Source organism: Cavia porcellus, unplaced genomic scaffold (assembly GCF_034190915.1).
Source record: "Cavia porcellus strain 051 isolate PalLab524CR breed Dunkin Hartley unplaced genomic scaffold, mCavPor4.1 scaffold_4, whole genome shotgun sequence".
In the NCBI taxonomy this organism is placed as follows: Eukaryota; Metazoa; Chordata; class Mammalia; order Rodentia; family Caviidae; genus Cavia; species Cavia porcellus.
The window spans coordinates 106,928,016-106,952,670 of record NW_026947487.1 but is presented as its reverse complement, the minus strand read 5'-3'; the positions used below and the strand labels follow the sequence as shown (position 1 = coordinate 106,952,670).

General features: G+C 56.0%; 1 protein-coding gene and 1 long non-coding RNA gene across 4 annotated transcripts in view; one reads left to right on the top strand and one right to left on the bottom strand.

Annotated features, from left to right (window-relative positions):
• Nucleotides 1-3,974: 3,974 nt before the first annotated feature.
• Nucleotides 3,975-24,655, top strand: part of Bcar1 (BCAR1 scaffold protein, Cas family member) — a 34,053-nt gene continuing 13,372 nt past the window's right edge. For 2 of the 3 annotated variants that reach the window (XM_063247681.1, XM_063247680.1), the window contains exon 1: nucleotides 16,721-16,957. In XM_063247681.1, coding sequence (XP_063103751.1) covers nucleotides 16,736-16,957 — 222 coding nt within the window. In that variant the 5' untranslated portion in view covers nucleotides 16,721-16,735. Of the gene's footprint in view, nucleotides 4,170-16,720; nucleotides 16,958-24,655 lie in introns of those variants that run through there. The other variant, XM_003472109.5, reaches the window with a different exon arrangement.
• On the bottom strand, nucleotides 11,153-16,582 carry LOC134475789 (uncharacterized). Its single transcript, XR_010047036.1, has 2 exons — nucleotides 13,616-16,582; nucleotides 11,153-12,365 (listed from the first exon to the last, which is right to left on the bottom strand). It is a non-coding gene; the product is annotated as an uncharacterized LOC134475789 (long non-coding RNA).

Genomic DNA, 24,655 nt, shown 5'->3' with positions numbered 1-24,655 from the left:
ATGCATGACAGATGGTCCACTCCAGACTGTAGAGTTGCCTGGAGTTGGCCTGCAGTAGCATTTCCTTTGGGCCACTCACAACCACTCACTCAAAATCCAGAGACTTCATGAAACAACTGGGATTTCTAGATTTTCTTTCTTTCTTTCTTTCTTTTTGTCTTTTTGAGACAAGGTCTCACTATGCAGTTCAGGCTGGCCTTGAGCTCACTTTGTAGCCCAGGCTGGTCTCGAACTTGCATCGATATTCCTGCCTCAGCCTCCCAAGTGCTGGGATTACAGGCATGAGCCACCACACCCAGCCTAGATTTTCTTGAAAAGTCTGACTTATCAACTGAAAGAGCTCCTAAAAATAGAGCAACAAATAGCGTACTAAAGTAGTGCTGGAGTACAATCCAAAGTATACAGTAAATATCCATGGGTGTGCATGGTAGGACACACTTGAAATCCTAGTACTCTGGGAGGCTGAGGCAGGCAGAGCACAAGTTGGAGCCCATCCGGAGCAACTCCTCAATTTGACCCTGTCTCAAGAGAATTTTTTAAAAACAGGACTAGGGATTGTCTTAGTCACTTTCTCCTTGCTGAGACAAAAGATACCCACAACTCAAAAGAAGCGATGTTCATTTTGGCTCACATTTCAAGCCATAGTCAGCTGCCTCCAAGGCGGTGGCAGTGGCAGAGAGCTGCTCACAGGGGCATGGTGGGCAGGAAGCAGATAGTGATGGGTAGTACAGCCTTCTGGCCACTCCCCCAGACCCCACCTCCTAACATCAATCACAGTTATGCCGGCCCATAATGCACAGGCTTTGGGGGGACATCCAACCAAGCAAGGATGTAGCTCAGTGTGGAGGCCCTGGGCTCAATCCCCAGAAATGGCAAGAGAAAGTAAGTATCTACCCATCTATCATGTGGTGTAGATAAGTGATTGAATAAGTGAATGAGGGAGAAGAGGTGATTCTCTGTACAGGAGGACCCAAATGCTTTGAGGAGGTGGAGAAGAGCTCCTTGAGTGTGGAGGGCTCACAGCGACTTCCTTGCAGAGTGGGTGCCGGAAGGGACAATACGATTATCAGCAGGGAAGAGCCACGCTGATGGTGCCCCTCTCAATAGCATGTGCTGAGTTCTGGGGTCAAGCCCAATCGAGAGCCACCTCAAAACTGTCCAAGAAGTCGGGTGCGACCTCCCAGCACTCCGCAGGGCAGAGGCAAGAGGATCTCAAGTTTGAGCCCAACCTCGAAAATTTAGCGATGATAGCAATACTCCATCTCGCTATTTAAAAAGAACTAAAAATTAAAGATGGCCTAGCTGGGGAAGTGGTTCAGTACCACGACCTGGAGCTAAGCCCCAGTACTAAGGAAAAAAGAAAAAAATCTGTTAGGGTCATCAAAACCAAGGAAGGACTGAGAAACATCACAGTCTGGAGGACCTAATGAGACGTGAATGGAAACCCACCCGGATCTGGTAAGTGGGGACTTCAGTTAATGAGGATGTATCAGTATGGGCGCACCGGTGGTGACAAAGGCAGCACGCTGATGTAAGGTTGTTACTCCTTGCCTGTGATAGGCTCCAAAGACTCACTATTTTCTCTATGCCAGAGGTCAGGAAAATCGAGAAGAAGCTACATCCCAGACCTTGGTCCTGTAGATGTGGCAAAGCCCCAGGTACAGAGGTGTCCTGGAAGCTGGGACTGACACCTTTGCCTCTCAGAGCTAAGAACAATAAGCTCAGCTCTTCCTGGTCAGGAGTGGTGCCTTGGGGCTTTGCTCAGCCCTGCAGGACTCCATGGTGCCAGGCACCTGTCAGACAGCTGCTTCTGAGGCCCCAGAGGCTGCTCCCCAAAGGGCTGAGGGAGGCATCCTGGGATCAGGTGCCAGCCAGGCTGAGTGGCAGAGGACAGCCTCCAAACTTTAGTGACACACACCGGGTAGTGACAGGGAAGGGACCAAATCACTGAGAGTCCTCCCATGCTGGCCTCAAAGCTCTGATTCCTGTCTTGGAGCAAGTGGAGGAGTTGCTGGTGTCCCCTGTGCTCTGTGCTAAGGGATGAGTGAGAGAAGCCACCGAATAGGCATGGCTTGGGGCCACAGGGCCCAGCTGTACCCACACACACACTCCCTGCCCCATTTCCCTGTGCCCAGGGCGTGGAAGGGGTCTTTCCCTTGACTGCTCACCCATTCCTGGCATGGGCACCTAGAATGGGGGATGGGCAAGGAGAAGATACAGAGTCAAGCCACAGCCAAAGTAGGAGGAAAGGAAGAGGTACAGCCTGACCCACGGAGAGGGGACAGAGTGATTGGTGGAGGCAGCAGCAGCAGCAGGGGGCAGGCACATAGAGACAGCCTCAGGGGGGCGGGTGTGTGGCTTGTGGCTGCGAGCCCAGCACCAGGCTGAGCTGCTGTTCCCAGCTCAGGATCCCGGGTGCCAGCTGGATGCGGGCGGGTGGGCACGGGCAAGGCCATGTGCCAGACACACAGAGCACCCTTTGAGGAGGTGGCAGCTGTCAGCCCAGACCTTGCTCTGCTTGCTGTGGCCCTGCCTGCCCCCTCCAGTGCTGTCTTTCTCAGCCCTGGGCTGGGGACACTGAGGTGCACAACTGGGCACTTCCCACTCCAGGGTTGGAGGAGCAGCTCTGCCCAGTAGGAGCAGAGAGGGACTCCTGCTCCAGGTACCTGAGACTGTGGCAGGCTTCCTGTCTCCCTTTCCCGAACATCTCACACTCCCATCATACCTCGCTGGTGGCCACTGTCGAGGACTCTCCTCCTGGGGAGGAGACCCACTCTTCCCTGCCCTTCCTGGGGAAAGAGGCTGAAACCCTTCTAAACCCTTCTACACCCAAGCGAGGAATGAGCGGTGGATAGGGGGTCTGAGGTCTAGGAGCTGGGGATAGCACAAGTTCCGTCTGCTTCCTCCGTCCAGTCCAGTCACCTTGGGTCTCCTGCCACTGCACACCCTGGGCACAGACACCCCCAGAGATAGTTCCAAGGAGGCCAGAGCTTTCTGTTAACTCCCCATGTCCTATAGTTGAGGCCACTGCCGACTGGCTTTGTTAGAACCGCCTCTGTCCCTCCTGACCCTGGGCTGGGCAGCAGCACTGACCTCCCACTCACTGCCCTGCCTGGTCCCACTGGTCCCCCTCTGGTCTAGATGTTCACTCGCCCTCGTGGGGGCAGCGGCAACCATTCTCTTGAGTCTGGCCTTGGCAGGAAGTGTTCCCATGGGGCAGGGACGGTCTGCATGTGGTGGGCAGCAGAACAGACCATGGTTCCTTCTGCCTTGAGGTGACAGGGATTTCAGAGCCTCGGACTATTAAATGTAACACACTAGCAGCGAGGCCTGGGGGTGGCGGCGGCAGTGAGGATTTAGGTGGCCCATGCCAGGTGCGGCACAGCGGGAGAAACCCGAGGGGTTTTACCTGGGGAAAGGAAAGGATAGCTCTCCCTTCCTTTGGGGGTTTGACTGTGCCCTAGGTCAGATGGGAGTTAAGGGGAGAAAAAGCCTCCCTGAAAGCCAGGGTCGGAACCTAGACTGCATCATGCTGCTTCTGCGGCGTCTAGCGCTCCTGATACCTGGAGTGAGGGCGGGGTGGGGGATGTATGGGGAGTCCCTGGGCACCCTCGGATGGGGGACAGTGGGTCCTGGAGCCCTGGCTGACCTGCGATCCCCAGACCAAGCCCCTCCCCCGTCCGCCTCCGGACACCAGGACTGAGCACCATCAAGCCACCGCGAAGCGCAGGCACCCAGCACTCAGGATGTGGCCTGGGGGGTGGGTGGGGTTCTGGCCTCCAGAAAAGAATAGACGGACAGTAGGCGACTGCGCGCCTGGAGGTGGCCCTTGAAGGATAAGCTATGGGGCAAGCTATGATGGCAAGCTACGGGGACCGGGCCTTCTCGGCGCGTTGGGCCGACAGAAAACTGCCTGGGTCTGGGGTCCTCGCCTTTAACGCGGCCCGCGGCGCAGCAGCCAGGAGGGGGAGGGGCGGCGCGGACGGCGCATGCGCGGCGCGGGCGGCGCTGCCGGACAGTCCGGCGGCCGCGAGCTCGCAGGGACCGTGGGCAGCAGCCGCAGCGCCGGCTTCCGCGCCCGGGCTGCGAGCCGCGCGGGCCGCCTGAGCCCAGTCCCCCGGCGCCGCGGCCCGCCCGGCACGGAAGCGGCGGCCAAGATGTCCGTGCCGGTGAGTAACGATTCCGTCGGGAACCCGGGTCCGGTGCTCCGGCCCGGCCTGCGACCTCGCGCCCCCGCCGCGGGCCCAGAGCGGGGGCTGAGGAGTGCTGCGGCCCGGGTCGCCGCACCTGGGCGTCCTCCTGCGGGGTGGGGGAGGGCAGGGCGCCTCCCTCTAGCCAGCCTGTGTGTCCCTGCCTTTCCATCCTCAGACTGGAGAGCCGGGAGGGCGGGGATCCGGGCGGTGCCCTTGGGGAGCACCCCGGCACGGTTGGGTCGCAGGCGTCTTTGTTGGCCCTGGGAACCCCCTGGGACAGCTGGACCAGGTGGGGTCCGTGTTGTCCTCGGACTCCCGCCCGGGCGTCCAGGCCTAGTGCAGAGAGGTCTCTGCTGCTCTCCGGGAGCCCAAGTCTAGTCGGCCAGGCCGGCTTAGAGGTAGCAGGGCGAGTGCTGTCCTCCAGAAAGTCGTTCAGAGAGCTGCCCTATTGTGCTCCTGGGTCCCCAGCAAAGCAGACAGGCTTGGGCTAGGCCGCCTTGTCCCCTAAGACATCCCTCCCCCAGGACATCTTGACCGGGTGGGACCACCCCTGCCCCGTGTATAGGCCTCCCACTTTCTGGGAAGTTGTGCACCCCCTAACACCCACCAGCAACTTGCCTCTCCCTGCCTATGGAGCTTCTTCGTTGCCTGACACTCCCACTCGCTGGCCCAGGATGTGGGCACCCCTTAACTAATCGCTGCAGGCTTGGGCCCAGCATCTCTGGGCGTCTGGGTCTTGCTTCCTAAAGGCCATTAGGGATCCCAGGTACTTCAGGTGACCAGGCCTCAGGTGCATACTCTGGCCCACTTCACAGATGGACAGATCAAGGTGGGAGGCCACACTTTGCCTCCTGCTGCAAGGGACACATCTGCTCAGAATCGTGGCTTCCAGCCATTGTTTCTCTGCTGAGTCAGGGGCTTTTCCCTCTGGAGGGCAAGGGCAGTTGGCCAGAGCCCTGCCCAGTTCCAGCTTCTGGAACTGGTCCTCACTTGGAGGACTCTTTCCTTTTGGTGAAACAGACAGTCAGGGCTTCCTGGCAGGGCAAGTGGCCTCTTAATTAACTCCCGTAGAGCATGTGGGGAGATTACTGGAGGAGAGATGCTGTGTAAGTGCAAAGCATTGTTATTACAGAATTAAAGATCCCAGCTCCTGCCTGCCTCCAGAAGCAGTAATGCAGAGTTACAGATGAAAAAATTAGGGCTTCCAGGCCGTGCTGATGTGAACCCTCCTCCCATCTGTTCTGGTTCAGAGCATAATTGCCTCATCTTTAGAAAGAAAAGCCATGCCTGTCACACCACACTTCTGCTCTGCTGTCCTGCAAAGCTCTGGATCTCCTCCGGCCCAGCAGGCATAGTGCACTGCCCAGCCCTGCCCCTGTGGACCCTGAACCCTCTGAAGGCTTAGGCTCACCAGAGCAGTAGGGCATAGAGAGTGCCGTTCAGGCCATGTCAGAGCCTGGCCAAGTCAGAGCCTGGATGGCACCTTTGGATTTAATTTGGCTGTTCACAGGCAATGCAGAGCCCTGGATGTGGAGTCTGGAATGGCACACAGAGCCTTGCCTGGGCAGTTTTCCTTGTCTTTGCATCTCAGTGGCCCCAGAAGTAACTAGAAAGGCTGGCGGGAAGGATGGCACCGGGACAGATGGGCACATGTGGAGATCTGCATTCAGGGTCTGCGGGTCAGCTACCACCGTGGCCTGCTCCAAGTCACGCCCCCCTCTTATTTGTAGCTGTCGCCTTTAGGATTGTATGGGAAGGGGCTGGCGTGTCAGGTCACCTGGCTGTCTCTTGGGACTTTAGGTATCATTCAAGGTGGTGGAGCTATGAAAAGCTCATTTTTGGAGCAGAAAATTGCATTCGCATGCTGGGGAGGCCCCAGAGAGCCTGTTAGATGGAGCTGTGTTTAGGACTGAGTGGTGACTGCGAAGCAGGAATATATTTGGGTTTTAAGCACACCCATTCATTTGGGCAGTCTTTTCCTGGATGTGGCTGATGCAGGCACTTTGGACCACAGAAATTACAAGATGCTTCTGAATGGGATGGGAGGTGACATGGGATGGGAAATGACATGGGATGGGAGGTAACATGGGATGGGAGGTGACACGGGATGGGAGGTGACACGGGATGGGAGGTGACAGTGGCGAGGGAAGAGGTTGGGATGGGCCGGATTGTGCGGGGTATTCTAGGGGTCTCACCCTGCCGTGGACTCCCATGGGGTCTGGGGGCTGGAGAGGGCAGCACTGTGGTGTCCCTGGCTCCCTGCTTAATGTTTCTTCCTGTGCTTCAAGCGAAGAGCAGTGTTTCTTGGTTGTTCTTGGATAGCTGCCTTCCTCTTGAGGGTGGCTGTCCAGGCTCTGTCTGTTCTCCCCAAGCTGGCTTCACCCTTAAAAATGACTGTGTCATCTACCCGGGACCCCTGTCTAGCACTGCATTGGATCTCTGCTCAAGAGTGGCAAGATGCTTGCAGAGAAGCCCTTGCTATCTGCCTGCCTCCAGCTTCCTGTCTGTGAAATAGGTCCTGCTTGTCTAGCCCCTGGATACTCTTCTATTGAGAGGCTGTTGTAAAGAGTGTAGGTGATAGCTGGGCGTTGGTGGCTCGTGCCTGTAATCCCGGGAGGCTGAGGCAGGAGGATTGTTGCAAGTTCGAGACCAGCCTGGGCTACAGAGTGAGCTCAAGGTCAGCCTGAACTGCATAGTGAGACCCTGTCTCAAAAAGACAAAAAAAAAAAAAAAAAAAAAAGAGTGCAGGTGATACCCTACACAGAGCGTGTCCTGCGTGCTGGGTATGAGCTGGGCCTTCCCGGCTCAGGCAGGGCTTACATCTTGCCAGGGTCCCATGGCCAGTGAGAGGTGGAGCCAGGATGGGAACCAAGTCTGGCAAGATCTAAGCCATAAAGTGACCATTATCCTGTGTGGCCTCTAATTGTGGGGGCTGCTGCTGGTTGAGCTGTTGAAGGAGGCCCAGCCTGCTTGTGGCTTTCTAAGCATGAGTTTTTATAACCTCTTTTGTTCCCCTGAGAGACAGAGGTCAGAGAGGCCAGGCAACTCGCCCAGGGCTGGGCAGCCCCTGTCTCACCGTGCCTGTCCCCAACAGTGACCAGCGGAGCTCAGTTGTCAGGGCTTAACTCCCATTGTTACCTCCCACCACCACAAACCTGTGCCTGGTCCTATGCCCGCTGGTGCTGTGAGTAGCAGAGCTAGCAAAGTGGCCATGAGGGCAGTAGCCAACTGGGGCCTTGTAGAAAGGGCTCAAGAAGATAGGATGGGAAGAGGCAGTGTCCAAGTCCAAAGTCCTCAGCATGGTCTCCAGTGCTGCTGCCACATGTTCTGTCCCAGGGCTCTAGAGAACTAATTTCCTGCCCTGGCCTCCTTCACCAGGTCGGTCCTGCTCCCCACGCAGCACCACCCTTGAGGAGCCTCTTTTCCCCATTTGTGATTGTGCATTTGTAGGTGGAGTCATTTGGTTCCTCATAAGACTGCAGGTGCACCAAAGCCTGGATTCATGTCCTCCTTGCCCTCTCTGCCTCTTGTTCCTGCTTGCCTTTGGCCACCTCCCTTGTCTCCCCAAATCAACCCAAACAAGGTGTTATACCAACAGTGTGTCATGCCCCAGTACTTAAAATGCATACCACACACCAGGTGTTATGGGGTGTTTGAGACACTGAGGCAGAGGATCATGAATTCAATGCGAGCCTGTGAGTTCAAGTGATATTATGAGTCTCTGTCTCCAAAAAAGGTCACTATATCCCTGTACGGAGCCTGACACCTTGGCCTCTGACACCTTTTTGGGGGCTGAGAGGGGTCCCAGAGAGGTGGTTTCAGGGCTGAGGGAACACTCTGGTGGTCAAGGGCAAGGGCTCCATGCTAGCTCCATACCTCGTGAGTTACAGGACCTTGATGCGCCTTGATTTTCTTATCTGAGTGATAGGGATGTTAGCAGCACTGAGCCCACGGGGTTGGGGAGACTTTGGCAACAGAAACGAGCGGCTCTTAGTAAGAGGCTGCCCTGCTGGCTACTGCTGTGAGAACATCGCCTTTTCCTGCCACAGCTGTCTGGCGTGGTGGCCAGGGACCCTCCCCCAATTCCTGCATGCAGGCTGTGGACAGTTCCGGGCCATGTCAGCCCATATCCCATGGTTCTCTGTGACTGGCCCAGTCTGCCTCCAGTGGCCCTTTCTGTGTGGTCTGTGTGGCTCCCTCCAGAGTCTCAGTGGTGAGGTGACCGGGCCTCTTCTATGCTCTGCCGGAGCCACGAGGCCCCTTCTCCTTAAGTCTTGGGGGAGGGTTGCTGTCTTCAACCCACCAACAGAGTGGCCTGCAGTGGGGCCACCAGCTGGCCCCCACATGGCCTGGTGGGTGCTCCACCTCTCATGGTCCCAGGACAGGGGTGGCACTTCAGGCAGTGGAATCTGCTGCGTGGTGCAGGCCTGCCCTCAGGCATGGTGCGCTGCAGCCTGGTCCTGCATGGGTACCCATTAGGCAGCGGCTCAGGACCGAGTTGTGAGTGCAGGGTTGTGGGTGGCCCCTGCAGACCTCCAGTGTCTACACAGGGCACCAGGTTCTATCCTCTGTGCTCCTCAGTGCGCCGCTGCCCCTTGCCCTGGCTTCTGCACAGCTGCTTGCTATTGCTGCATGCTGTTGCTTTGTCTCCGTCTTCTTAGTCCCTCTTTGCTGGGGTATTGTCTCCCTCTCCTCAAGACATAAGGCCGGCACGGGTGGAACCTTGGAGGGGCGCTGAAGGGTACCCACCGTGGCAGGAGAGACGGTCACAAGTTGAGGCTCTAAAGTTAATCTCTTTTAGGGGGGATTAGAAGCTGAGGGGCTTTTCAGTAATTTTAACTTATTATGTAAACCCTGACAAATTCCACAAAGGATTTGAAGCAAGATTATATTAGAAGACACAAACAGTCGAGATGATTAAAATATCCAGAACTATGTCACATATGAGGAAGGAAGAAAAATTATTCCAGACAGTCTAGGCTAAGTAGGCACCGAAATTTAACTTGAAGCTCCCTTGACAGCCAGGACAGAAAAGAGTAGCGTAGTAGGTTTAGGATTATAATACCTGGGGTTGCACTTTGCCCCCTAATCAAACCCAGGCCCCTGCTGGTGCTAAGTGTGGGATACCCACCCACCTGTTGGGTTGGTTTGCTATACTGGGGATAGGACGGGGCCTCCTACAAGCTAGGCCTCCTACAAGCTAGGTGAGCGCTTTTACCCCTGCGCTACATCCCCTGTGTTTTGTATTCCATGAATTTTTCTTTGGTGCTTTGTTTTATTTTGCTTTTACTGGTTGAGACTCATTTGTTGGAGTAGTTTTTTTTTTTTTTTTAACACATTATGAAATGACAGATGTGAAATGTACAGTTGAGTACATTTTGTCTAATACAAGCTTCTTTGCAACCTTAACTCAGTTCAAGATAATAAATGCCTCTGACACCTCACAAAGTTCTTAACAGCCCCTTTTCAAAAGCCAGGAGTCCTGTTATACAGGGTGGCCACCATTCTGGTCACCCCCACCACAGCTTCTAGAACTGTGCGTCCTGAGGATTGAACCCAGGTTAGAAGGATGCTATATCACTGAACTCACCCCCCAGCCCTTTAATTTTTGAGGCGGGGTCTTGTTGAATTGACTAGTGTAGTAGAATAGTCTTGAGTTTTTTATCTTCCTGGCTCAGTTTCCCAAATAGCTGGGTTACAGGTGCGCAGTCCCGTGCCGTGCCCCATTCTGATTTTCATTCCTGGGTTAGATTTCCCTGTTCTTGAGCTGTGTACCTGTGGAAGCTCGTGGCACTCTTTGTTCAGCGTTATGGTTTTGAGATTTCCGTGTGGTGAGGACAAGCAGTTCATTCTTTCCCTGTTGCTAAGTAGAATCTGCTTATGAATAAGGCACAGTGCATGTATCCATTCTCTTGCAGATAGCTAGCTGTCTCCAGCCTTTTTTTTTTTGTATCAGGAATTGAACTCAGGAACTTGCACTTGCCAGACAGGTGTGTGCCACTGAGCAAAATCCCCAGCCCATGACTCCAGCTTTTATATGCTGTGGAATTTGTTTTTGTTTTTGTTTCTGTTCTTTTCAGGGGATAGGGTCTCATACTATTTTCCAGGTTAATCTTAAACTCATAGGCTGGCACTGAATTCCTGATCCTCCTGCCTCAGCCTCACAAATGCTGGGATTACAAACATGAAGCATGATGCCTTCTGCGTGATGTGTATTTTTAAGTACTGGGACACTGGCACATTGTTGGTATAATAAACTATTTGGGTTGCTTTTTTGGGGGGTGGGGTACTGAAATTAAACCTTCACATTGAGCTTTATTTCCAGCTCTTTTCAAATTTTTAAAAATTGCATCAGGGCTTTGCTAAGTCAGTCAGTTGCCCAGGCTAGGCTCAAGCTTGTGATCTTCTTGCCTCAGGCTTCTGGGAGTACTGAGATTACAGGCATGTGCTACTGTGTCTGGCAAATTTTGGTATTTTATAAAATCTGATACTTGATCATGTAGCCTAGGGACATGCCCAAAGAGTTACAGTATCTCCAAATACTGGAGCTACAGAAGTTACATGCTTGTTCAGAAAGTGGTGTGACCACAGTCTTCGCCAGGTGTCTGGGAGTCTGCATTCCTCTTCCCAGGTTACCTGGCAGGCTAACCTTAGGCAGTTGGGTCATATCTGTTGCTTCCAGGACTCCTGCCTGCCTAGGTCCTGGCTGCAAGGACTTTAAGGAAAGCAGGAAGTCAAAAGAAGATGGAGCCTGTCCCAGGAGCTGACTGTGTCCTTCCTTCCTTCCCCAGCAAGAATGGGATTTCCATGAGACACCCCAACAGGCAGACAGCTTCCTACTTCAACTCAGAATCCCAAACCCAGAAGCATATTACCCCCATCCCCTGCCCAAGAGGGCACTCAGAAAGCTGAGGCAAGATCACCATGAGTTTGAGGCCAGACTGGACTACATACAAAGATTCTGTTTGTTTGTTTGTTTATTTAAACAAGCAAACCTCTGGGGAGGGCTGTGTGGTGGTTCACGCCTATAATCCCAGACTTTGGGAAGCTGAGGCAGGAGGATTGTCATGAGTTCAAGGCCAGCCGTGTGAGACTCTTGTCTCAACACACATGTACACCCATGTGCATACACACACACAGAGCTGGGGAGGGACTGTTGATTTTTTTCTAGAGCCTCATTCAGTTGCTTCGTTGTTACCACTTTAGAGGGGCCAGGTGGGTGACTTTTGGATTGGGGGGGAGACTATATTGAGAGCCCCCTGGACATCAAGTCCCCAGGCCTCTCTGCTGCTGCTTGGGCTCCTCCCACTGGGGAAAAGAGCAGCCTGCCTGTGCTATTTTTACCATGTTCATTGTTAGTTTCTCTGCATAAGGAGCCTTAGCAGAAGGTTCACACATCTGTTCAAATGCCACTTCCTTAGAGAGGTTCCCCAACCACCTTGTATTAAAATAGGGGAGTGCTGTCACTTTGCTGTCTCCTTTGTTCTCCCTCAGAGTCCTCCTTGTCACCACAACAAATGAATGTTCATCTGTTCATGCCCCCGCCCCCCGCCTGGAGTATAAGCATTCTGAGGCTGGGACTGGCTGCACAGCCCTATCCAGCTCCCCACCTGGCATGCTGTGGCTGCTGTGTCTACAGGTGTGAGTGACAGGGATGGGCTTGTGTACCTCTGTGTGCCCTGGTGTCCCTCCGGGGACTGGATGTGTTGTGTGCAGGTGTGGGAGTGCAGCTGGAGCACGACACTGGGTACCGTGTGCCCTGGACAGCCTGCACGTGCTGTGGGTCCCAGGGCCCGGGGATGGGCACAGCTGCTAAAGGAGCTTACACTAAACCCATATGCAAACTGGGGCCCTGAGAGTCTAAGGGTGGCTAAGGGTGACACGACTAGTAGCAGTGATCAGTATCTGCTCCTGTCCTCACAGGCTAAACCTGGGCAAGGGCCTGGTCCTGGATCTCCTGGGGCCAGCAGTGCGCTTCTCCTTGGGCTGGAACGGGCCCGGTGGGGGCGAGAATGTCCAGGAGGGGCTGCCATGGCTGTCTTCTCTGAGTTTACTCCTTCCTGTGCTTGCATCGCAGAGCCTCTGGGTCCTCCTCTGTGACCCTGCTGGTCCCCTGACTTGCTGACTCCAGCAGAGTGGGATGGTGACTCCGTTCTGCCCCTCTGTGGGCATCTGTGGGTATGAGCACCTGTGTTGGTTGGAAGCAGCTAGGGGGTGGGCAGCAGATGGCGTGTGAAATCTCTCCCCTCCCCGGGGTCTGCCTGACCGGTTGCCATGGGAGAGGCAGAGAACAGATGGCCAGGCTGGGGAGGCCTCTTGACCACACCCTCTCGCTGCCTACCCAGCCTGTCAAAGGAGTGGGATGGTCACCAGCCGCTGAGTTTTCTGTCTGAGGACAGGGACCTGCCCCCATGTGCCGCCTTCCCCCGCGTCCCTGTCTCTTCTGCCTGCCTGACTCCTAATACCCCAAGTGCGGAGCTTTGCTGAGGGGTGCTAAGGATACAGGAGCTGACCCCAGAGTCCTCCTCAGTGCATGTATATAGGCCAGCACCCAAGGAGGCCCCTGCCGGAGGGGAGAGTATGGGAAGTAGGAGAGGAGGGCATGAGAGTGAAGAGGGCACGGACACCCACCATAGCCTTGGCCCTAGCTGGCCATGCAGAGCCCCACTCTGCTCCCGGGCAGGCACCTCTGCCACCCTTTACTTTTTACATTAGGAAATTGTGACACACCAGGAGAGGCAGGCGCACCGCCCCTGGCCTCCTGCTCCAGGAAAGCCGCCAGTGGAGCAGGGGAGCCGCCTTGATAGGTGGGTACATGCTGGATTTACTGGGCTGAGGCCTGGGTGTGGGGTGCAGGGAGGCCTGGGTCAGTGTATACCTGGCGGCTCCCACCCCTGGGCTGTGTCCCTTCACTTGGTCCTTCTTCGTGGTACCCCACACCTTGGTTTTCTCCCTCTGCATCCAGCTCTGTGGCAACTGGCCTGAGAGATGCTGAAGGATGATTGGCCCAGGGTATGTGCCCAATTTCACACAGAATCACCGCAGTAGTGACGATGGCCTGCCTATCAGTCACTCCAGCCTTGGAGAGCAGGGGGGGTAGGAAAGCTCTTGAGGCTGACAGCTCCAATACCCGCCCTACGTGGGCACACTGCTCTGTCTGGGGCCACCTGTGCATTTGTGGGGACAAGCCAAGGTCACTCAGTAGGGATCATGGGTGTGGGCTGGCCAGTGCACTGAGTTCCTTCCCGGTGCCCAGGGCGCAGCAAGGACTAAAATCTGGGCCTGCTTCTTTTTTGGGCTATCCACAAGAGTCTGTATACCCTTTCCCTCACCCAGAGAGTCACTAGCCCAGGGAAAAGTGACAACTCCCTGGCCCTCCAGTGACTTGGTTTCTTCCTTCCCTGGGGCTTGGCAGCACTCACCTCCGGCTTCAGGAAATCCTTTCCTGCTTCCGCTTCCAGAGCTGCCTGTCAGGGAACATCCAGCACACCACCTTGTGCTGCAGGCAAGCCCAAGCCTTGGGAGAGGCAGGGTTGTGTGTTGTCGAACCATGCAGGTTGTTTTAGGTCTGCATTTTGCTCAGTCATAAGCATTGTCCTACATTTTTTGGTCCTTGCAAGTCGCTCTTTTCATGGCCTGTTTTCCCTTGAGGTCCTGGTTTGTCTAAGAGTCCCTTGGAGTTGACCGTTGACTTATGCTTCTCTCCATTTTTGCTTGCATACATGCTGCCCTGGGCATTTTTAGGCACCAAGCAAGGAGTGGTTCTTTTGTGCAGTGGATCTGTACCAAAGCTGAGACCTCAGAAAGCCCAGATGGCATAAGCCCTACCCTAGGCATCTCTCCCACTGGAGTCCACTGTGGGCAGTGAGAGTCAGTGTCCCCATGTGCTAGGCCCACATGTTCCTGCACGGGTAACTAATTCAGGCCCTACAGGTTGCGACATCTCCACACATCTGGTGAGAGGCACTCCTGGGATGACTGACAGCTGTCCGGGAGAGCGGCGCCTGGCTGTGCTTCTGTGCTTCTCCAGCAGAGCCTTCTGCCAGCTTTGTTGCTGGGGCCCTGATCCTTGCTGCTGGTCCCCTACATGGCCACACATGTGCATGGCTCCACAACCCGTTCCTGGGGCAGCCACAGATTCCTTCAGCCTGGCCAGTCTGTCCACCACCTCTGAGGTCCCACCCAGCCAGCAGTGGGGGTGGGAGTGGTGCTGGCCCTGTGGGGAGGGCAGCTTTGTTTGTTGAGGTGGAGTGGGTGGGTTGAGTCTCAGAATGTGACTTTGGCTTAAAGCCCCAGGTACCCTTGGAGTGCCATGTCCCTACTGTAACCCTCACCAGTGCCATGCTGCAGAGCTGTCATGGTGGCCCCGCAGTCCCGTTGCCCTCCCCTGGCTGCCAGCTCTGTCCCTTCTGGGTGGGTCTGGCGCACAGGGCTGCCTCCTGTCAGTACTCCTTGGCAGCCGCAGGGCCTGAGAGACCCAACAGGGTAGTGTGAGGTCCTGGCCCCAGTACCCCAGCCAGAGCCAACTTAGTGGGTGCCCCTCCCCCAAACACATCCTGGGGCCTCCTTTCAAACCGGAAATGCCATTCTGGGAGGCACAGGCTTGGGGGGGGGTGTTTAAGTGGAAAGGAGCAAATTTTTGAAATGCCTGAGCCTACTTCCCTTCCCCCACTTGCCTCATCCACACCAGCAGCCCCACCCCCAATGCCCCATTAACCCAGCTCCTGAGAGATGAGGGTCTCCCATTCATGAGGTCCCAGTCAGCCACCTCTTCTCTGTATGGCCCACCCTTGGCCAGCTAGGATGGAGCAGGGGCCAGCTCCTTTGAGGGCCAGGCCTTTCAAGTCCCTTTCCATCCCCCAGAGACCTACAGCCTAGAGCCCCTGGTCCCTGCCCCTCCCTTCGGGAATAGAGCCCTAAGGATCACCCGAGGACTCCTCAGCACCTGCCACTGGCAGACAGATGCTGGTGTGTGGTCCAGGCCCGCTCTCCGGCCACTGCTCCAGGCTGAGGCATTGGTGGCAGCACGTGGAGACTAGCAAGAGAGGGTGTGCCAGGCATGTTTTTGAGAGCTGCCTCCTTTCCTTGTGGGAAAATGGTGTTACTGGGTTTGTGTGTGTGAAGCATGTTGGCCAGTTGTCCTATTTCTTTCTAGGACTCTGGGTCAGTGCTCCTTACCTACTTAACAGTGCTGTGAGTTCTGACCTGCAGTTCCCAAGCCAGAGCTGGGGAGAATGAAAGGAGGTGATGGTGGGTGACAGGCTTTTCAGAAGTGGTAGGGCCAGGAATCATTTAATGAACTCCCCCAAGACCTGTGAGCAGCCTGACTTGGCCTGCCCCAGGCCAGCCCCTGCAATTTACAGATGGGAGAGAAGCGCAGAGAGGTCACAGGCCTTGAACATCTGCCCAGTGTGTAGGTGCTTGTCGGTGGAGGGGCAGTGGAAGATCCTCAGGCTCCTGCCTGAAATGCCTGCAAATTCTCTGCTGCTGGGTGAAGCCAAGTCTACTATGCCCCCCCTCCCCCCCAGCTCCCCTGGTACTGGGAGCAGCCCAGGGAACTCCGATTGGTCCTGTGTGGTCTAGAGCAGGTTCCACGCCTTAGACCACTGTGCTTCCCTGGACTGTGCTCAGGAACTGTGACACCTGCTTTTGCTGTGCACAGTGACGCAGTCTGACCTGCAACATGCAAGGTGGGGGTAGACTGCAGACAACCAAGGCTCTCCAGCGTCCCTGCAGTGATATTTCCTTCTCCCCATTCACACATGCATATGCACATGCACACCCATATTTTTGAAACAGGCAAGTTGGAGCAGGTTTTGGGAGGGTGCTGGACAACACTGACTCAGGAATGGGGTTGCCAGGTCTCCTGGGGTGGAACTGTCATAGAAGCAGGGCAAGGGAGGCTGCAGCGAGGCTGGAAGGGCGGATAGTGTCAACTCTATAATTCCTGGGATCCTTGTCCTGTGGTCCCCGGGTGCATTTGGGCCAGGAATGGATAAGCGCTCGATTTGCTCCCCTGGGACTTAGGGAGATGGGCTGGAGTCCCCGAAGGCCTGAGGAATGGAGCGGGTGAGGAGGCGCAGCCTGGCGAGAGCACAGCCTCCCACTGTCTCTATTTCTTGGTATCCTCGCCTGTGCAGTAACACCTTGCTTGTCATTCTTTTTCTGCAGGCTGGGGCACGCCTCTCCCCTAACTCTGGCTTCCAGTCTCAGTCGGATGGCCCGATGGACTTGCGTGGAATGGCCAGGGGTCGGCGGGTGGGAAAGGCAAAGTCAACCTGAGGCGGAGTCTGGAGGGGACGCGGCGAGGGCTGCAGAGCCGGAGAAAGAGATCCCGACGGGCTTCCCAGAGGTGGAGGCGTTTGCGTAGACGCTGGAGGAACGCGTTCTGGCCCGCGGTGGCGGCGGGAGCGTTGCGGAGGAAAAGGCACCGCCGGAGCCCCGCGGCGGGGCTGTCCGGCCGGGCTCGTGTCCGCGCTCTCCGGCCCCGCCCGCGCGCCCCTCGGCCGGCGGCTCATTTACATGCGGAGCCGCGGCGACCAATGGGCGCGCGCGGCCGGGCATGCCGGGAGCCGGGCTGGGCCGGCCGGACCGCGGCGCCGGCGGCGGGCGGAGCGAGGCGGGACCGGCTCTGGACGACCCAGGCGGCGGCGGAGGCTGCGGGACCCGCGTTCGCGCCGCGGCAGCTGGGGCGCGCCCGGGGCCCCGAGTGCGCGTGGCAGGCTCTGCAGGTCGCGGGTCGCCGGGGCACCATGAACTACCTGGTGAGCGCGGCGCGCGGTCGGAGCCGGCTTCGCTCGCTGGGGCACGGGGCGAGCGGGGGCCTTCGCTGCCGGGCGCGGGGTCGGGGGCAGCGGCCCGCGAGCGCTCCAGGCCCGGGAAGTCGCCGGCAGTGGCTCTCGGCCCTCCCCGCCGCCCGCTGGGTGACCTTGGCCCCGTCTCCGAGCCTCAGTTTCCTCGGCAGCGCGGAGCGCGGAGCGCGGGGTCGGGAGGCGCACCGGCGGGGCGAGGTCCCCCCGGCCTCTCGTGGGGGCCGCCGCGCGTCGCCCCCAGACTCGGGGGGGGGCGGGTGGGAAGTCGGCGGGGCCGCCGCGCTAGCTGCGGTGCGTTAATGATTCACCGGCCGCGGGCGATGGATTCCGGGCGCGGGGGCGGAGCGCCTGGCCGGGCTGCCCGGGCCCAGACCGCTCTGGAGCCGGATCTCCGCGAAGGGGCCACGGGACGCCCTGCGTCAGTCGCAGCCAGCGTCCGGCTGTGTTGTGTAGATGTAGGAGCCATGGGACTTGTATTGGGGAGCCCCGGCCCGTCCGCCCAAGGAGGGGTGTCCACTTTGACTTCCGCGGCTTAGATGTCAGGTGCGATCCAAGACCAAGCCACTTTGAACGGGTCGGTTTCCCAAGTGTTGAGGGTGGTGAGCGGGGAGCCAGATACAGGGCCTGGAGGTATTTGGAGTTGAGGATCCCAGATGGAGACAGCAGTTCACTTTCCCATTTGCAAGTTTCCCTACAAGGGTCTTGACTGCCCTTGGGTAAGTTTCTTGGCACCTTGCAATGAGGAAAAGTCTAGGATGGGACGTACTCATGGTTTGCACAGCTTTGGTCACCTTTACAGAGTGACTGTGGGTCATCTCGTCTTTGCCTCTTCCAGCTTGGTGAAGGTTTCCCGTTATCCAGGGCTGGGAGCCCCCTTTCTTCCCCATAGGAGAGCTGGGTGTGGAAGTGTAGGCTGGCGGGGTAGAAGAGCAGGTGTGGGTGCCTGAGGGATTGGCCCAGGCAAGGTGGAGCCTGTGGGGGAGGAGATGCTGGCACACCCTCCTGGCACTGGTCTCTATCTCCCACTTGACGTGGGTGAGGAAGGAGCCCAGCAGGAGCTGGGTAGAGTCAGGGCAGGGCAGTTCCGTGTTCTGCTGGGAAAGTCACCTTTGGTCAGAAGGAGGAGAACTGGAACCTCTGGCCTTGTGCTGAGTGGGAGTGATTACTGAGGACTGCACTGTCTCACTAGGTCTAGCGGAGGGATGGAAGTAAGGCCAGTGCTATTCAGCATCTTGTCTGCACAGGAAAGGCGGCAGTCTCTGCCGCTGTGCCAGAGTGGTACAGATGGGGACACTGAACTGCAGAAAGGGACAGTCACCTCTCAGGGAGAATCTAGTGCTACACCACATTTGCCCCCTCCCTACCTGGGGTCGGGGAGCGCTGGTCCTTGCCGAGTTGCCGAGCTTTACTAGGGCCACCATGGTCTGACTCCTAGGCTGTCTTGGTAATTGTGTCCTGGCATCCATTGTTCTTCCCTTTGCCCTTTTCTCCTGGGCCTGAAGACCCGACCCATCCACCCCAAGAGCCCACAGCCCACTGGGGCAGCCAGAGCCACTCAGGAGAGGGAGATGAGCCCCCTGGGAGGTGTCCTGGGAAGGCTTTGTTGAGCCGGGGAGTGGGGGGATCACCTTTACAGTCCTCTGGGCACAGTGGAGAGCTCTGGTTCTACCTTTGTCCTGCTGCTGGAACTCCCTCGTCTAGGTGAGAGCTGGGACAAAGGGACAGGGTCTGGGTGGGAAGAGTTCAGATGATGGAAGGGTGGAGCCGCATCCCCACAGTGCAGTTTGGAAACCTGAGGTTGGTACACTTTTTGAGCTGGAGAACCTTTTGTCACATCATGTGTCTGTTCTTCCTCAGGCGAATGGGGCTAGGTTTAGGGCTGCCGAAAGCTACTGCTTCGGACTGGACAGTGGGGAGCTGCAGGGGGCTTTAGATGTAAACACAAAGAAACCCAGACTTTATACATAACAAAGTCCCTGCTATCCCTTCTGCTTGTGGCCCCATGCCCTGGGGATGCCATGATGACAAACCAGGGGATGGAGTTTTGTAACTGTTTTGGGCTTGGTGTTGTTCCTGAAGTAAAGATCAGCTTCATGCTAAGCTTGCCACTGAGACACTAAATCACAGAAGTGAACTGGAGGGGGCTGGGGATTTAGCTCAGTGGCATAAGCGCCTGCCTTGCAAGCAGGCAGTCGTGAGTTTGATCCCCAGTACCGATAAAAAGTAAAAAGACCAAAAAAAAAAAAAAAAAAAAAAAGAGTGAAGCAGAGCCAGGATTCACTGAAGAGAATCCACAGTCCTTGATTTCAGGGCCCCAGGCCAGGGTAGGATGACAGTGGTCACCTCTACCCTCTAGCACATTTTGGGTTGCAGATGCCATGCCTTACAGCAGGTTGGGGGGGACTCTCATGCCACCTCTCCTCCATTCAGCCCCCCAAGGACAGCTTGGTAGGAGTCAGGCTGGGACACATTTTCAGTCCCTGGCTGGCCCTGGACAGAGTCAAGCACTGGACTGCACTTGTTCTGGGGAACCTCTGGCATACGACACCTCACAGGTAGCTGTTCATTCATTCTACAGACTTTTCCTCTGGCTGCCAAGTGTTGGGCATGGGTCTCAGGACCCACAAACTGCCTGTTTTGTCCTGAGGTTTCAAACACTTTCAAGGTAGACAGGGCAGAAGTTGTGCTCCTCTTGGAATGGGTCCAGGTGTGGGGCTTCCACACTCTTGCTTCCTGCCAGCCGAGCATCAGGAACTTGAGCTGGGACCCTGTCTACTCAGTTGTCCTTGAGAATGTTAGGGGAAGATGCTGCTGGCTCGACCCAGAACATCACCTTAGGCATTGGGGCAGGGAAGGGAAGAGATGCTGCCCCTCAGAGACCTGTTGGAGCCCAGGGCAGGGAGAGGTGGGATGGTCAGTACCCCGCCTAGTGAGTCTGTGGCTGTTTGTGGGTATCCTGGCAGGGGTGAGGAGAGGTTGCGGGTGCAACTGCCAGTTAAGCACACTTGTTGGGCATGTATCCCTTGGCCGCTGGGGGCTCTTTGGGACAAGCAAACAAAATATCCCAGAAATAAACTTGGCCCACATTTGCAGTGATTCTGGATATGAAGGGAGCCAGTGTTTCCTAGTGCCTGCTGTAAATGGGGTTTTGTGTGTGTGTGTGTGTGTGTTTTAGAGGTGGAGACAAGGCAGGGTGGGCAAGGCTTGTGAACTTTTCCATTCCCGGGTCTGTGAACCTAAGCATTATCCCAGGAATCCCCCTGTTCTACTTTGTCTCACAGCCCCAGATCTATTTCTGCTGCCTCCTGGCTCTGTGACCCTGGGCAAGTCCATTCTTTGTTCTAATCCTCAGTTTCCCCACCTGTAATGTGAAGGTGGATGGATTCTTTTGTTATTTTGAATGTTAAATGAAATGGTCACTGTGGGTAAAAGAGCTCTGTCTGTGGCCTGGGGTAAATGCACTGTTTTTCTTGTCATTAGGAACCGATTGTGTCACTTGCCTACTCCCCTGGCTCCCATGTTGGGCTGGCTGTGGGTGCTAAGGGCATGTCTGCTGGGGGATGCTTGCAGGCCTGCTTGTCAGTGCGTCCTTTGGCCAGCAGTGTTGTAGTGTCCTCCACAGTTGGCTAGGCTAGTCCTGCCTGAAGGATCCCCCAAGAGGAAGCCTTGCAGTGTCTCCTCCCCTCAGCATTCCCAGGCACCAGCTTCACCCTTCCCCAGAGTCAGAGCTCGGGGACTCCCACAGCACTTCAGGATTCCCAGAAAAGCTGGCAGAGCCCGGCAGGAATCTTGGATGCCCATCAGGTGGATGCAGTTCTCCTGCTACTCTGCTTCTGGGGCCCAGGGGCACAGTGGGGGCCATTCTCAGGCATAGGCAGGACCCGTGGAACAGCCCAGTTGGCTTTGATGTGTGATAGCCAGGGTGTTGTTTGGGAGTGGACCTGGCTGGGGAGTGCTGGCATTGGGCTGGGTTCTCCTCAGCCTCACCTGCTCAGCAGGCACCTTCTGTGGCATGTGCTGTGTCAGGCCTGGTGGGTGTGCGTGTGCGTGCACATGTGTGCACCTAGGATTCCACTGAATAGGATATCCTTCTCATACTGGGTTTGGGGGTGTAAATTAGGCAGCAACAAGGCATGTTAGTGAGTACTGGGAGCTGAGAAAAGAGCGTGGGAGCCCTTCTGGAGGAGGGCAGTGATTGAGCTTGGGGACAGCCGGAGTGAGGTGGCCAGAGATGGATGAGTCAGGAAGCAGTGCAGCAGCCTGCGTGGTGCCTTGGATGTGCAGGGCTGGCACTAGTGCAGCCCTTACTGCACCCCTCTGAGGTCCTCTGTGCCCCTGTGAGCTTGCTGTGGAAGTATTTGTGTGGCCCAACAGTAAGGGACGCTGGGGAGGGCTTAGTAGGCGGGGTTCTACTCCACTCTGGATCAGGACACAAGGTCCCTGTGATCTTCCTTTTAGAGTTTGAGGGGAAAAGATTAGGGAGCTGGGAGTGTGACCAGAACAGAAATGCGTGGCCAGCGTTGCGCCTTCTGGGCTTAGTTGCCCATAGGAAGCTGTTGTTTAGAGACATCTTGTGAGGCATCCACACATCCACTGATCATTCCCTGCCCAGGTGCTGCTGGCATCTTGGCTCATGCTTTTGCTCTGTCTCGATGACCTTCCTTGCCATGAGTCACCTGTAGCTTCCTTGGAGAGGCCATCTTTGGCTGTGTGTTTGTACAAATGTACAAACACATATACAAGGTCTTGGCGCGTGTTATTTTTGGTATCTTTCTCTCTCATCATGGCTTTTTCCTCTTCTCTTCTCTTCTATGTTTTCTTTTTCTTAAGCTGTGCAGGGAGTAGAACTCAGGGCCTCAAGCTCCAGTCCCCAACTGTAGTGCATTGTTGTTTGACATTTTTCTGTTCTGATGCAGGCTAAGCCCCCACTGATGGCCTTGTTGATCTAGGCCTGCAATGTCTTTAGGAGCTTGGACAAGATCAGGAGCTAGGCAAGTTGCAAATCTTTTGTTAAGGAACAACCATGGGAGTTGGGGGTGGAGGTGAACCTCAGGGGTAGGGCACTTGCCTAGATTGCATGGGGCATTGGGTGCTATCCCTAGCACCCCCAAACAAACAAAAATCACAGTTTTGAAGCTGGAGCTTCGATCTTAGCAGAGAGGCCCTGGGTGTTCCGAGGGAAAGGGCCTAACACAAGGTCACCCCGAAGTGGGAGAGAGTGCTTTGGGCTTAGCTGCTGCTTAGTGAGTTGAGGGAGAATAAAGAAGCCACATGGCCTTGAAGACCAGCTGGGGAGGCAGCCAGGTTGAAAGGGTGGGTACGTGGCCAGCTGTAGCAGGTGGTAGGTCAGACACCCAGGACTTGGGCTAGGCAGGGGCGAGGCTGCTCTGTGAGTTCTGGCCCAGAGCGCTGCAGCTGACGCAGGCAGAGGAGCCTCTGGTGCCAGGCACCCTGTGCCACGTGGCCAGCCGTGAGGCACTTCCCAGCCTGGCTCTAGCTGCTCCAGACTGTACAGTTGCTATGGCTCTGGGCTGCCTCATTGAGTTCATGCTGTAGGCGAGCAGGGGCTGGGGCCACCCCAGGAGCTCACCTGGGGCACACGGTCCTCTTCCCTCCTTTTTTGCTGGACCCTCAGGAGAGCCCTCTGGCCTCCCTGCCTTTGCTCCCTCCCAGCCTGTGCCTCTCTGTCTGCCTCCTCCAGGCTGCTCTTCTCCAAGGTGAGGGGCCTGGACAGGCCAAGCGGCAGTCCCCTCTGCTTGTGCCCCACCCCCTCTGACTTGGCTGGAGGGGAATTTTCCTCTGACTCACTCTGCTGGCACTTCCTGTGGTCACCAGGGCAGGGGCTGGGGGACCAGGCCAGGCGGCTCTGTGTTCTGGGGTCACAGTGACGGGAGTGGGGGGGGAGTAGGCCGGGTGTCCCGCCCCCTGATGGGATGTGATTCCCAGAGGCAAGCTGCAGACCATATTTGGGAAATTTGCTTTTCTTGCTGACAGCTTGGGCATGGGGGCCTTGAGGCCTGGTGGGTTGTAGGGCAGTCCCTGCCCTGGCCTGCTCCTGCTCTGGCCTCCAGATAGCGGCTGCCTCTGTCCATCCTGCCTTGAAACCTAGGAGGTTGTCCACTGTTTTCTTTTTTAGAGTATCTATTTTTTTCAACCCCAGAATAAGAAATGCTCATTAAATAAAAATTGAAATATTCTACAAAACAAGAAGAGAAACTATTTCCCTGTTGTCTTGAACATTATCAATGGTATTCTGATCCTCTGTCCAATTTCAAATTCCCAGTGATGTTTTATTAAGACATAATTTATGCTTCAGAGTATTTTTAATCCTTTTGTGATACTGCCAGGGTTCTGAGGCCTCTGCGCTCAGCAGTGCCCTCTTGACAGATAGGTGAGTAAGTAAGGCCTAGAGCAACCAGGTGTGGTTTGTGAATGCCTACGATCCCAGCACTTGGGAAGCTGAGGCAGGAGGATCACTTTGAGTTGAAGGCCAACACTGTATAGCAAAACTCTGTCTCAAAAACACCAGGAAAAAAAAAGAAAGAAAGAAAGAAAGAAACACTGTGGCACTTTCTGGGGCTGAAGACTCTGAGTTGCTCTGGAGAAATGAGCTCCTAGCCAGTTTCTCCTGGAGCAAGGAACGGCTTGGCCTGGGCCCTGGAGTATTGCCGCCTGCCCAGGTTTCCCTGGAGTATTGTTGCCCTCTTCTGTATGCTCAGCGTGGTCACTTTGCAGCCCCAACTTCAGGTGTGGAGGAAGAAGGGCACCCATTCTGACTTGGAGGGGCCACTTCTACCCTCTGTCAGGTCCTCAGCTGCCACCTCTGGCTCCTGTTGGGAGTTTGCCCTTGGTGCCTCATGAAACTCCAGCTCCTGTTTGATCTTTTTCCTGACCCCCAAGGGGAAGGTCACACATTCGTGGGTGAACAGAGCTCAGGCCCATTTCCGAGTCAAGCTCTAGACCTGGCTATACGTCTTCAGCCCCAGGAGGCTCAGGAGGGCTTTTCAGGACAGCCCAGAGCTGAGGCCAGGCTGGGAAGGACTCCATAGGGAGCCTTCTGGCCTCCCTGAATGCCCTGGCCAGTGGGGTCTCTGGGGCCCGGCTGGATGTGGTCTGATTTCTTCTGTCCTAGTTCAGCCACAGAAGCCCTGGCCCTGTCCTGTCTAGTCCTTCCCTCACTCCTGCCCTCTGTGCTGTGTGAGTCCAGCTTAAGCCTGGCACCTAGGCAAAGGGGACAGTGGCAGGAACACACCCATGGTGCTGGGAGACAGTGGTGCACTCTCCACGCCCCAGTACAGGACATTGAACCCAATACCTGTGTGCTAGATGTACACTAGTGCTGAGCTGTGTCACCAGTCACTGGCCCTTTGTTTTGTTGTTTTGTTTTTGAGACAGTGTTTTATTCTGTAGTTTAGGCTGGCCTTCAACTCACTATGTAGCCCAAGATGGCCTTGAACGTGTAGCCTCCTACTTTAGGCTCCCAATTACAGGCATGCACCACCGTACCCCGGCTCTGTATTTTTTTTTTTTTTCCTTTTTATCGGTACCAGGGATCGAACTCACGACTGCCTGCTTGCAAGGCAGGCCCTTATGCTGCTAAGCTAAATCCCCAGCCCCTATTTTTTTTTTTAAGACAAGGTCTCACTGAGT